The sequence below is a fragment of the Gavia stellata genome, chromosome 30 (assembly GCF_030936135.1).
Source record: "Gavia stellata isolate bGavSte3 chromosome 30, bGavSte3.hap2, whole genome shotgun sequence".
In the NCBI taxonomy this organism is placed as follows: domain Eukaryota; kingdom Metazoa; phylum Chordata; class Aves; order Gaviiformes; family Gaviidae; genus Gavia; species Gavia stellata.
Window position 1 is genome coordinate 5337810 of NC_082623.1, and position 13820 is coordinate 5351629.

Sequence of the window (13820 nt, forward strand, 5' to 3'; positions counted from 1 at the left end):
TTTGGCCCAATATATGGCTTCATAAATAGTTGATTGCACTCTCTCATTCCCCCCCCTTCCTTTTTTTCACCTTAAAGGGTGTATTGTGTAACACTCTGAACCCAACAGCTCTGGTATTTTTATAATATGTGGCAATCTCGGCTGCTTGCTACAAGGCAGGGATTGATAACCAGCTCCCCGTCAGAATGGGTATGGATTTTCCTGGAATTTCAAAGAGATGATCAGGCGTAATAATGTGACCACAGAGCAGGGTTGAAGCAGTAAGTTAAAACCACTTCAGCAGCCTGTTTGGGTGAACAGGATAACAGTTGGGACATCACTTCTTGGAGTCTTCAACAGCAAAGAGAGGAAACATCTGTTTGGGTCTAACTGTAACTTTATTGGCTTTAATCTCTTTCAGTAACAGTAGGCTGAAAGTTATAAATTGCATTACAAATACAGAGATTTTTCTTGATCGTTTATACTCCCGCTACAGAAGAAGGGGATTCGTTAAGGTTTGTGTGCACGGCAGCACTGCTCCGTGGCGGCTGGAGTCGGCGAGGCTGGAGTGTGTGGCTGCACCTTTGCTTTGCTTTGCAAGGTGTGTCAGCAAACACTGGCTCAACGTGCTTTTTGAGGTGTCTAAATTTCTCAGCTTTTCTCATGGAAGCTCTTCAGAATGCAAACAGTGGCAGTGCTAGCATGAAATCCTGTCTCTAATGAAGTGAAGATTAATAGCACCATTGAACTCATTAAGGAAGAAAGTCGCTTCGCCCTCCTTTGCATCCAAGCTATATTGCATGCAGAAATGCCTCTTGAAAGAGGGCTTTGCATACAGAGGTGCTGTCTGTCGGTAATTATGGATGCACGTCTTTGGACATTCCAGTGTATTTATTAGAAAACCAGAAGCTTATCTGTTCTTGTATTAGCTAAAGCCAAGTGTTTGCCAGCACCAGCTCTTCATGCAGTGGTTGAGTCCAATTGCAGTGTAGAAGTGCTGGCTGCTTGTTACCTAGCAGGGAGTTTAAATATATTTTTTAAAACTGACACTTGGCTGCAGGCTAGTTCAGGTGTCAGCCGGTTTTGACAACCAGTCATGTCTATCTGTACCTTTTTTTTTTTATTCTACTGTTTTAGTCAAGGAAACAAGTTCATGAGTCACATAGCCTTAGGTTTAACTAGGCAGCTCACTAATGCAAGTGTCCCCTAGGACAGTGGTTTGTATTGATAGTATTAAAATGTATTGTAGTCCTTGTAGGTTTTTTTAAAAAAAAAAAAAAAACGCAAAAAAAAAAAAGCTGATTGCTTTGTCTGTTGAGGTAAATCCCATATTGATTTAAAATTTGAATGAAAATGGGAATGTATGCATGTAAAGCCCCTTAAGAGTAATTTTTTTGGTTTTTAAGTGTTGATGTGGTGGTTCTTTTTGTAGCCCTGGTGATGAAATACAGAAGTGAAGGAACATTTGCCAGAGGAAGCTAGGGGGTGTAGCAGGCTGTTGTGGTATTTGTGGAAGAAATAGTAAACTTTTGGTTAAATCTCATGGAGACTCAAAAGTCTGTGTATCTGAACGGTTTCCTTCCTGGATCCATCTCCGTAAGTTGTAACACCTTGCCAGACCCCATCTGAGCAATCTCGTGTCCTCAAGAATCATTATGGTGGGGTGGCACTGGCAACTTGTGATGTGCATGTGGTCGAGGGACAAGGAATAAGGATAGGAGGGGCTGGCAGGCAGTACCGAAGGGCTGGGAGTGAGATGCAGTGTCAAAGGAAAGAGCAGCAGCACCGGCTAGAGAGATGGGAGTGTGAAGGAGGTGGTGGCCGACTGGCATCGCAGCCCCAGAGTCTGCCTTTGTCAAGGAGGTACCGTACATCAGCAAAATGGAAGTATTGCTTGTTTTGTGATATGATGTTCAATAAAGGAAGATCATTCCTGTTGGCTTTCTTAGGCTGCATTTCTTAAGCTTCCATATTCTAGCGTATACCAAGCTGTCCTATATTCACAGTCTTGCTTGATCCTGCTAAGATGGACAAATCTGTGTGTTTCCAGGCTTGTAATGTTGAAAATCCCATGTTCTCTGGAAATTCCCCTGCCTCCATACTGTAAGGCTTTTCTGACTGTGCATACATAACATTTCAGTTTATTAATACTGTTTGTGCAATTTGACCATAAGTGGCTCTGGGCTGAGCAGTTATTGGATTTGCTAGCATAAATAGCGGTCCTTAATTGAGCCTAAATTATTTGTAGATGCGGAGCATGCTCATTTCCTTCGCCTTTTTACCGTCTTCCCCAATTAACTTTCATTTCTCTGTTTTGTTGCAGAGCAAGGAAGTGGGATTGCAGCTCCAGGAAGACTTGATGAAGGTCTTGAATGAACTCTACACGGTAAATCAAGCTGACTTCTTGGCATGTTTTCAGGCAGAAGGAATAAGTGTTTGACTTCTCCCAGCCTGCTGTTACAGCAGAGACTAAGCACCAAGACTGATAAATGTCTGCAGTCTTTGCAGTTTGAGGCAGCTTGTGTTCACCAGTCTGCAGAGCACCATAAATCTCACTTTTTCACTCTATCCTTCCATTGTTTCAGCTCTGTAAGTGTTGGCTCCACTTCTCAAAGATCTCACCTTTGCGCACACCTGCTACTAGCTACAGTGTTGGTTTTCAAAAGAGTAAGAAATACTAGAATTATTTCCAAATATACTAAAAATCTTTAGTCCATGGTTTTGTGTGGTCTGAGCATACAAAAGGCAGTGTACAGCTTCAGCGGGGGGACCCACTGTGTTTATTTGTTCCCCAACTCTTTCAGCAAAACAGCTCCCGTTTGAGTAATAGTATTCCATCTGTGCTGTTTGCTGCTCAGCATATCCACTGGAGACACCAAGAAAGAGGCATTGCCTTGGATAGGAGAAGGAATGTGTTCATAAAAGTTCATATGCTGCTTGGGGATTTTTCTTCTCACATAGATGAATGGAAAAGCCTGTTGTTTGATTAAATTTTTGTTTTCTGCAGCTGTTGCTGAGCTAGTTCTTGTTCTAAAAGCAGAACCTACACACAGTTTTGTTGTTCAAAATGTCTTTTCTTTCATCCTTCCCTAATGACACATTGGGTCACTGAGGTACATGTTATTTCCTTCATTCTTTCAAAAGATGATCCAGGGGTGTTTCTCAAGCCATGGCATATCAATCTTGTGATGAAATTTGGTATTAATATCAGTGGTAGAGTATGAGGGGGGTGTCCCTGAAATTTCCCATGTCATCAAAAGGTATAGAAAGGAGTTGTTTCATTAGAGCATTGAAGCCAAACATTCAGACTAATCTTTTAGGAAAAAAGGAAGCTCAGGAGTAGGAAAAATGTTCTTGCTGCTGAAACGACTGAGGCGCTGAATCCAGTTTATGATTTTCCTCTTTTTCTGGGTTAGAGTGTTTAGCATCACTGAGTCTTTTCAGTGGGCAAAAAGAGTTTGTGTTCCTCAATAGGAAAGCCAAGAACGAGCAGTACGGTGGAAGCTGGAGGCACTTTGAAGCTGACCTGTGCTTTGATCTGCTGTCGCTGTAGTGGTTAGTGCAGCCTTGGTTTACAATAGTATGAGTGGGCGGTGTGGTGCTCACGTTCCTGAAAGGCAGACAATTTACTTTGGGTACAAAGGTGGCTTTGTAAATGTAGCAGTGCCTGTCATCAGCGCTACCTACTCTAGAAATCATTTTTTATTTGAGGGCACAATCTGATTCAACTTTTGAGTCATGTACTTGGATGGGATCCTAAGGAAGAATATAGATCTGTCTCTAAACACAGACTTTTAGGAACTGAGATTTATTTCTAATCGAAGTTCACGTGGCACTGAAGTTGGTAAGGTGGCTGGTTAGTGGAGTTTACACGGACATATGTAATCACTTCTGCATGCCAAGCTCTGACAGATCGTTGAGCCAAATACTGAGTCCTGATAATTTCTGTCACTGGAAGGAAGATCTTCCAGAATTTAGCCTTTGATAAACAAAGCGATGCAGGGTATTAACTTTCTTAATGTCAATGCTAGGAACTTGAAATCTATGTATTCATTCCTTCTGCTGTAAAATTTTAAATTGTCCTTTCACCAGAAAATTTCTTCTCCTTTGAAAAAGCCACTTATGCTGATCGTATTAATGGACTCAATTTAATCACTGGCGGGATTGCTTTTATTGGTATTTTTAGAAATACTTCTACCTCTTGTTCTACTGGGTATCTAAAGAATTGGCAGAATCCCTATTTTCAGGCAAAATGGATGTTCATGAAAATGGCCAAGTCTTTACTTTTCCTACATAGATAAAACATAGAGGATTGTTATAACCTGTAAGTTTTTGTCCTGAATTGTTCTGTGCAATTGGTCCTTGACTCTGCTGTTGCCTCAGCAGGCTCTAGGGAGTCAACAGTGACCCCATCGCCAAACGTGGGGCAGGCAGACCTTGTGGTTGCCAATGTGGCACCGTCAGCAGGATAAAATCATTAAAATTGTGATTTCTTTTTCTGCTTCTCTTGCTTTCTGCCAGATCCACTTTCAGTGATAGAGGAAAAGAAACTACTTTGCATCTATTATTATAAATGCCTGCTTTATAGTCTAAGCATATGCAGGAGCTGAAAGTGTGTGTGTAAATTATTCAGAAAGTCTCTCTTTTAATACTGGCTGCATTCACATTCTCTTTCATGTTTAAATACAACATCTCTTTGTATCTGAGAGCCTTTACTGATCACTGTATAAAGAGAGAGCATGCGTTCTACTTACGTAAAATTATGTTATGGTTCAAACTAAGGTGAAATAGGTATAAATGGTGTTTCATCTAAAAAAAAATCAATTATTTGCAAGTGGGGTCTTTATTAATGCCGGAATGACACTATCAAGGAGTCTTTATGCAAATGTGCATTTTTTTGGCCCGCTATCAAAATCATATCGTAATCGTATTCACTTTGGTGTCCATATGTGAAGTAAATTGCTTCGTAATTGTGGATTAAAAAACCCAGTTTATATATCATGCCCTTTGGATTTTTTTGATTCTGTTTTCCTAATACAAAGCTAGACATGAATGTCCTGTGAAACCAGTTACGGGGTGGGGGGGGGGGGTGGGGGGGGTGATATAGGGGATATTTATCTACATTTATTTATAAAAAAAAGTGCTATAAAAAAAGTTGTCCATATAGTACAGGGTCCAGGTCTCCCTGAGCAAAAGAACCACACTTTTTTTATTAATATTTTTATTACATAAGGTAAACAGAAGTGTTTTTTCACATCAAATTTGATTTAAACAAATCGAACCTGAGTTGCTTTTGCAGCCATTGTGTTCAGACTGTTGATTTGCATACAGTTCCTTGAGACTTGTGATGTTTAAAGGACTGATTCATCCAGATGAAAGAGTGATAGGCATCCCTTCTGAAACCTTACCTGCTGATGAAAAGCTATCATTTTCCAACATTGGCATATAATTTTCTTTGAATAGTAAGGAGGCTGGATTTAGTCTGTATCTTTTTTTGGGGTTTATGACTCCCTTATTGGGTTGTACAAGAAAGGCGCATGCCAAAGTTAAACAAAGAAGCAGCTGCAAAATAATCCGCTTTGATTTCACATTCATTTTGAGAGCCACGCTTTCATTTGTGCATCTTCTGTCATACTTTTTTGAGATGTGAAATTTCCCTGAGTATTTTGCCAGTTTAGATATTTCTAACTCACAACTAGCAACCAGATCTGACTTGCTGGTCACTGTCCAAATGCCTTTGCTTAGTTAGTACAATATCTTGCATTTAATATAAACATGATGGACAGCTATTATGAAATAGTTATGTTAAAGAAACTTAGAGTTTTGGGGAGTGCATTGGCCAAATTAAAAAAAAAAAAAAAAGTGTAGCAGCATGTGACTTCTTTCTTAGGGTTTTTTCCTCCCTCCTGGCCTGGGAGCTTTCCAGATCCATGTATTACTGTTCTCCCTAAGACTTGGTCATGTGAATAAAGGAAGGCAAAACATCTGTATGCCTAGTTTGTTGGTTAGGTAAACCCATTTCCTCCTCAGTGAATCGAACTGTGGTGCTCTCTGACTCTTGTGTGTCATTTTCTGCAGGTTATGAAAACCTACCATATGTACAACGCTGACAGCATTAGTGCTCAGAGCAAACTGAAAGAGGCAGAGAAGCAGGAAGAAAAGCAGATTGGGAAGTCGGTGAAACAAGAGGACAAGCAGACGCCACGCTCCCCTGACTCAACTTCCAACGTCAAGTTTGAAGAAAAACATGTTCGACGAAGCTCTGTCAAAAAAATAGAGAAAATGAAGGAGAAGGTACTTCCATAGCATTGCTACTGCTTGTGTAGAGTGCTTGAAGAGGGGGGACCTTTGCAGTAGTTCAGCACAGGGGCTACTGAGTTCCCTCCTTTGTGACATTCAAATGCAAGTCTCAGTTTTCGTACTAGTTTTAAACATTCGGATTTAGGAAAGGCAAAAACTAGCACCAGGTTTCTTTTAGGACAATCAGATAGGCATTTTGCATTATCCCAGGTTATACAGGCGTGGCACAAAAAGCTAAAACGAGGTTAGAGTATGAAAGTAATGACTGCCTTCTTGGAAGTCATGGTTAACATTTTTTTCTTGTAGAGAGTGCAAGATTTTTGTTTATTGTTTCATGCCAGCTTAAGATCTGACCTGTGCTACAGGGATACATGCAACCCCAAACTGACTTCATGGGCAGAACCAGTTGCCTTAGCAATTGGTCAGTCAATTAAGTAGTTCAGCATTAAGATTCAAGCCAATAGAAGGTGAAGAGTTCTTTTTGGATTGATTTAGGCTCTGAAAGGACCAAGTTTACGCCTAATTTCTGCTGGAAGAGGTGGGGTGCCTGCAGCAGCCCTCAGACTACCTACGAGCTTCTAGCAGCTGCTCTGGTAGTGCCGGAGCTGGGCCATAACCTCATAAACCAACCTCGTTCCTTCATTCTTCCCTTAATCTTCCCCAACCCGCAGTCTGTTTTCAGAGAAGACTTTAAATGCCAAGCTGTCTAGTAATAGTAATGCTTTAAAACATCTAAATAAGTAATATAAATTCTAAGTCTTTGAGTCTTGATAAAACTGGAATCCAAATGAACAAAAACTGTGTGAGCAGAGTAAGATTTGTTCGGTATTCTCTGGTGTTACTAAGAATGCTACTAGTCCTTCTGCACCTCTTTTTAAAATATATTCTGGTTTTGGTTCTCTTTTAGCGCCAAGCGAAGTACACAGAAAATAGATTGAAGGCTATTAAGGCAAGAAACGAGTATCTGCTAGCTCTGGAAGCCACCAATGCATCTGTATTCAAGTATTACATTCATGACCTGTCTGATCTCATTGATGTAAGTGCTGCTGCTTGGATGCCTGCAATGAATATCATTGCCATTAACCCTCACGTGTGCCTCTCCTTCAACACAGAATCATCAAATGGTTTGGGTTGGAAGGGACCTTTAAAGGTCATCTAGTCCAACCCCCCTGCAACGAGCAGGGACATCTTCAACTAGATCAGGTTGCTTGCAGCCCCATCCAACCTGACCTTGAATGATTCCAGGGATGGGGCATCTACCACCTCTCTGGGCAACCTGTGCCAGTGTTTCACCACCCTCAGCATAAAACATTTCTTCCTTATTTCTAGTCTGAATTTACCCTCTTTCTTATATACCAGCACAACTGGTAACCTCTGTACAGCTGTGGAATAATGGTCTTGGGTGGGCAGCTTAGAGGGTAACAATAGGCATGATAATTGGTCATTAAGCTCTGTTAAATGAGCTTTTCTTACATGGCTAACTCAGAGTTTGTTGCACAGGTAGAAGCTTGCACAAGAAACCTGACATTGAAACGTGTAGAACGAGGAGTTGCTTAGTTAAAATGAAACTCAGCTTCAGTATCACACTGTTGCTTGACATTTTCTATTTACTATTTTAAGCAAACCGTCAAGATTATAACTCAGAAGCACGTTTAAAAAAAGAAGAATGTTAACTGTAGAAATAGTATACCAGTTGGTAAAAGAAACGAGGGCAGAAGCATTTTCTAAAGCTGCTTTTAACTTGTTTTGAAAAATTCCATGTATTTCAAGGTTAATGCTTTCTCTAGCATATTTCACAAGAGGGATGAACCTCCCTGCTTTTTAAACCTTCCATTCTCTGATACCCTGACCCACCAACTCTACAGCAACTTGATGCATTTCTTCTGTCATTGGGACTGCAGAGCACGTTCAGTCCAGTTATGAAAGGTGTCAGAGGAGTGTCAACAGTGATGGAGGTTCCACTGCTTGCCACTCCACAGACTCTGTCTAGCAAAGAAGCAAAGAAATAAACTGGCTATAGAAACCAGTCCGCCCTTTCCTGAAAATGCTCTCTGCAGAAACTGGGTAATGGAGCAGAAGGTGGAGGGAGCTTGTTCCCCAGCTGCCTGCAAGCGCTCTGTTCTGCAGCTGAATGATGCCCCCAGTATTCAGGGAGCATCAATTCTGCTTTTAGTAAAACGCACAACAAAAACCCCAAATCTCTCCTCTTTGAAAACTCAGAAAAGCCAGTTAGGAATCCCAAGATTTTTCACAAATACCTAACTACCCACTTCAACCTGCAAAACTGGAGTACCAAATGCACTGAACGCATTGTGTCTGGGTCACTGGCTGTTGCTTGATCTTACTCTGCTTGCCAAGGACAGCTTGCTGCCATCACTATTAGAAACGCACAGTTGCAAAGCCTAAAGGGAACTTTCTTTGTAGGAGGGGGGAGTAATGAACAGAAGTGTCTTTAGACACAGGCAATAAAGAGCACTCAGTTCACTATTAATTAGTCAGCTATTATAATACCTAACAGTATATATAATACATTTATTCAGCTGATCAGAAAATCACATGAAGTGCATTTTCGCTAGGTATTTATTTAAGCCTGTCCTTTGGCGGTCAGGATTGTCAGTGCTAGATGGTTTTGAAAAACACTGTTATTTCAAAGTGTCACGTTTTGCAGAATTGCTTTCCTGAAGAGGCATGTTTTGTTTGTACCTGCTGCCTGTTTAGGAGACCTTTTTTGGTTCACGTTTGCTCAACTTGAATTGTGCCATCCTGGTTTTTTTAACAAATGTTAACTATCCGTGTAGTGTTGGCTTTTTTATATTGACACGTACAAGATAGGGGTTCATCTCACTGACATCAGTGGAATTCAATTGTCTTCATTTTTTTTTCCCCTCCCTCAAATACTGCAAATGTGCTTGGTTCAGTTGTCTGCCACCAGACTGTTCTTAGTACGTTTTTCTGAGTCTCATTTAGTAAAGAATCCATTTGGATTTCATAAATCCATAACAATGTTTAGGCACAGACTTGAGATCTTTTAAGCAGTACATTGACAAATACAGGTTATCCAGCTTTGAAGGAAGTGCTCCTCGCAGTAGATACTCTCAGCCGTCTCTGGGGCATGGTAGGCAGCGGTGCAAGACCAGCCAAGCTTCTGCAGTGCATGGATTTGTCACTGCTCCTAGAGAGGGGTGAGTCCGTGCCCATGTTAACCCCCTTGTGTTCCTTGAAGCATTCAATTTAACACTACATTGCAAGTTCTCATAATCTTTAAAAGAAAAGTATTATCTGCTCTGTTTTCAGAAGGCATGGAAAAATGTAGGACTTGCCTGGGAGCACAGGAGATGGAATTCAGTTATCTCATTGTTAAGATGCAGGAAATACAGATCTACTAATGCCTTTGATCCTGAAGGATCGAAAATTAACAGTTATAACCAGTGATGCTTATCTGAAGCGTCTGGCTTAAATAAAAAGGTGATTTTTAAGCCAGGTCTTAATTCTTTTCCTTGATCTAATCATTTGATGATACTGAATTTTGAAATATAATATAAAAGTAATCTTCAAAGTTACTTACAAGTAGGTTATGTTAGGCCAAATAGCATTAAACTTGTCGTGTTTATACAACACATTGTGTTCCCCCTCCAGTGTGCATGGAAGGATAACAGTGAGTTAATTCTTCATCGCGAGTTAAGAGCAATAAATTGTTCCTGACATAGCCCAGTAGTTTTGAATTTCCTGACTTTGGGGACTGAGGCAGCTCTTTGATACTAATGAAATATTACAGTAATGGGGAAGTCTGTATTAACTCATATTTATGAAAGGGTCACTAGGACAGAATTTAAAAACAGATAAAAACACATGTGTATGTGTGAGTCCTAAAGCTTACTTTACTCTTCTAGGAATAGGTATACTATTGCTGTTTACTCCAGGATCCTGTACTTTCCCTTCCAAATGTAAATTGCATTTTAAAACAGAGGGCGCTCTTCTATTTAGGGTCTATTTGAAAACTGCTAACTGGCAAAGGGTTAACCAGCTGTCATGTTGGGAAGTGAATTTGAATGAGTTATCACTGAAGTCCTATTAAAAATTGATTTCCTTGGAGAACGATTCCATCAAACATTTATATAACCCAGAAAAGGGATGGCAAGACTGATACATTCATAAACATGGTACGCCGGACTTTTAAAAATGTTAACATGGGGGAGTGGGCTGAAAAATGTTTTCTGTCACTGGCTTTAATAACATAAAGCCAAAACACTTTGCTGTCTTAACGTAGTCCTGCTGCTCAGTGAGGTGGGATGTAAAATATTATGTCCCATTTGACTTGCCAGTCCCACTAGTGAACTCCCCTCGCGCAGCAGATCGGCTTTCCTTCCGGAGGCGGATGTGTGCTGGAGGAGGGCGAGCGCAGGGAGGACAAGCTGGTCACTCTGGGTGGGTGTGCAGCTGTCTGGCCCCCAGTAGGAGGGGAAAAGGAGCAACTGCTGCTGTTAAATCTAAGCTGATCTTAATGCTGGCCAGACTGTTGGCCCAACTTGGACTAGCTTTCCCCAAATTACTGCAGAGGATGGCACTGTAATGTGCATGCAAAAGAGCAGTAGCTTTGAGTGGCTGTTGATCCGAGACTGCCTCCACACGTGCAAATTCTCAATCAAGCATCTTTTGTTGCTTTTTTTGGCTAGTTTTTATTCTTTCTGATTGAATGTGAAGTCCTTTAATTCTCTGCCTCCAGCCTAACCAGCAACTGCAGCTCTTTTTACAAGACTCCACACCTGCCACAGCTCATTGGCACAGGAGCCAGGCATCCAGCAGCACTTGGTGACAGAAATTCTGTGAAAGCAGGGAATGATCCAGTAGTTGCTCTCTCTTCTCTCTCCCTGCACCCCTCCTTTCCGCCCCCCCCCCGCCTTTCTTTTTTGCGTTTGCACACAATGACAGTGATGAGACCCAAATGATGGCTGAGGAGGAGATTTCATGTGAATTTTGCTTACAGAGCAGCCCAGCAATCAAGCAGATGGTCTCTTTCTCTTTGGATATTCTCCTAGCGTATGTAATCTTGCTTGTAATTCCAAGAAGGTGGGTTCCTTTCTCGCTCACTTTATTAGATGTCTGAAAAATTCAGGCTGTTTCTGATCAGCTAATGAAAAGCGCCTTGCTCCCTTCTGAAATATTAAGACTTGGCTGCGCAGCCATGGTGGAGATGAAGCTGCTTGATTGTCTTCCAGTGACATCATCCTGGTGTCAGTGATAGCCAGGAAATTCTTGACCACGACCACTTTCTGCTTGAAAGTTTTTGCTCTTCTGTTTCACCCCAGCAATGAAGTCATCCCAACTGATTGCTCCTCTCTTTTTGGATGGCTGTTCTTTATGCCTGTGATGTACAGGTCATGTTCTTGCTTCCTGAAGTACACTGAATTAAGCACTTTTCTGTATCTTGGGTGGAATAATTTAGATGCAGATTAACCTTCACAGATGATCCAACTCCTGTGTCTTGTTTCTCCGGGTAGTACTTTAGTGCATTGTTTTCCTTTGAATAATTTTATTTAAGGATTTTGGAGTGTTTTCAGTGTGAATCAGCGCCCCTGAAAGTAAGGTTAGAATCGAAAGAAATACCCTGAACATACCCAATTCTAGGTTACTTTTTGGTTTTTTAAAAATGAACTCTTTAGTACCCCATGAGAACTCCACAAAGTGTTACAACAGTTTAAGCTGTACTTTTCTTGGAGACTAATTATAACATGATGTTGAAATCTGTATGGGATTAGAGGTTGAGAATTCAGTGTAGGGCCAACTCTGAGGACCCCTAGTCAAGATGCCTCTGTGATGAGTGAGGGATGTGAGACCGCTCTGGTACCCAGAAGATGATAAAATAGTCACGACTTGTTGTCCATTTATATAACTTTTGGCTTTGGAAACATTTTCATTTTCATTACAGAATTTCTTCGGTTATTCATATGGAGTTGTGTGTCTTTTTCCAGCAGTGTTGTGACCTGGGATACCACGCTAGCCTCAACAGAGCTCTCAGGACATTCTTGTCTGCTGAGCTAAACCTGGAGCAGTCAAAGCATGAGGGTCTGGATGCCATTGAAAACGCCGTTGAGAACCTGGATGCCAACAGTGATAAGCAGCGCCTGATGGAGATGTACAACAATGTCTTCTGTCCGCCCATGAAGTTCGAGTTTCAGCCGCATATGGGTGATATGGTCAGTTTATATTCCTCCTCTGGCTCTGGCTCTGTAAACACTTGCAGCTTCGCCTCTTTACTTGCCTCGTCTTTGATAGATGGACCCGCTAACAGGCCACCTGTTTGGCTCTATTTTTGGGAGGTAGAGGGGAGCCTTGCAAAAGGGAGCTGATACGAAGATTAAGCGGTGGCTTATGGCATGGATGTCTGAATACAATTGACTCTCACTTTTTGACTACCAAAGCTACTGAAGATGAAAATGCTTAATTTAGGTATAATACCAAGTGTAGATAGGAAACACTGTTTTAACCTCTTGTTCAAGCCACAGTTAACCTCTGCACCCTGAGACAGACTCTGGAGTTAAGAGATTTAAAGTGGCAGCGAGATAAGAGACTTAAATGCTGTTTTTTGAGGCATTTGAGTGTGTAATCTTAGAGCACAAATGGTTCATAGTGGTGCTTTATGTGTCTTCATTGTGAGACAAGGCAGTCAGGACTTTCATTTTTGGCAATGAAAATCTCTCTCTTTATAGGTTTATCAAGATGTGGTTACTCATCTGGGAACTGTTTAAAGTCACACAAGCTGAAACCGGTTCACAAATCTAAATGGGAACACACATACAATGTAATAATTTAGGTCAATTGGTTGGATTTCTAGATTATCCTCCTGAACACTGAGGAAAAACTGTAAGGATGGTCTCTTGCAGCCAGACTCTTCTTGCAGTCGCTGCTTAAGGCTTCCCTCTTAAGTGAAACCCTCAGACTGCAAATGACCTTTCTGAGTTTTTCTGTGCTTTGGTAGTATCTTGTAAGATCGTGGGAAGAAAAAGAATTACCTGCAGAATGTCATTCAGTTAACAGCTCACGTTCACTGAATCATTTATCTTGGTTCTTCTCAAGGCCAAATGAGTGTTATAAATGCAGGCTGATAGTCTTGTTGCAATGGTCCTGCATGTACCAGATTGAATATATGACGGTATGTGTGCACATGTGTGATAAAACTCCAATTCCAATTTCTGTCTTTTAAACAATAGCCTTATGCAGCGAGGTCAATGTTTTCCTTTAAGAAAAGCCCAAATACCAAAGGAGAAGCTGCCTGATGCTGTGAAATAAGACTAATTCTTAACAGTACAGGGAAGCCCACTGGTCTGGCATATTTGATAGGTCCCTAACCTGTTCTTTTTTATTTTGACCTCACTGCATTCGTTAAATAGTGAATCGTACCTGTTGCTGTAGTGTACAGGTAGTTCAGCTGAGCAAGCTCAGCCACTCGTACCCCTGCCCCAGGGTACCTGGGTAATATATGGAACCAAATTCTTCTTGATGTGCTGACAAGCACACTTGCTTCTCCTTGAGGTTTTAGCGTT

General features: G+C 41.2%; 1 protein-coding gene across 4 annotated transcripts in view; it reads left to right on the forward strand.

The window, feature by feature from the left end:
• SRGAP2 (SLIT-ROBO Rho GTPase activating protein 2) overlaps nucleotides 1-13820 on the forward strand; it is a 107660-nt gene that overhangs the window by 59268 nt on the left and 34572 nt on the right. For 2 of the 4 annotated variants that reach the window (XM_059831051.1, XM_059831052.1), the window contains exons 4-7: nucleotides 2303-2365; nucleotides 6058-6273; nucleotides 7187-7315; nucleotides 12249-12473. In XM_059831051.1, the coding sequence (XP_059687034.1) occupies nucleotides 2303-2365; nucleotides 6058-6273; nucleotides 7187-7315; nucleotides 12249-12473 (633 nt within the window). The remainder of the gene's footprint in view (nucleotides 1-2302; nucleotides 2366-6057; nucleotides 6274-7186; nucleotides 7316-12248; nucleotides 12474-13820) is intronic. The other 2 variants (XM_059831055.1, XM_059831053.1) reach the window with 1 other exon arrangement.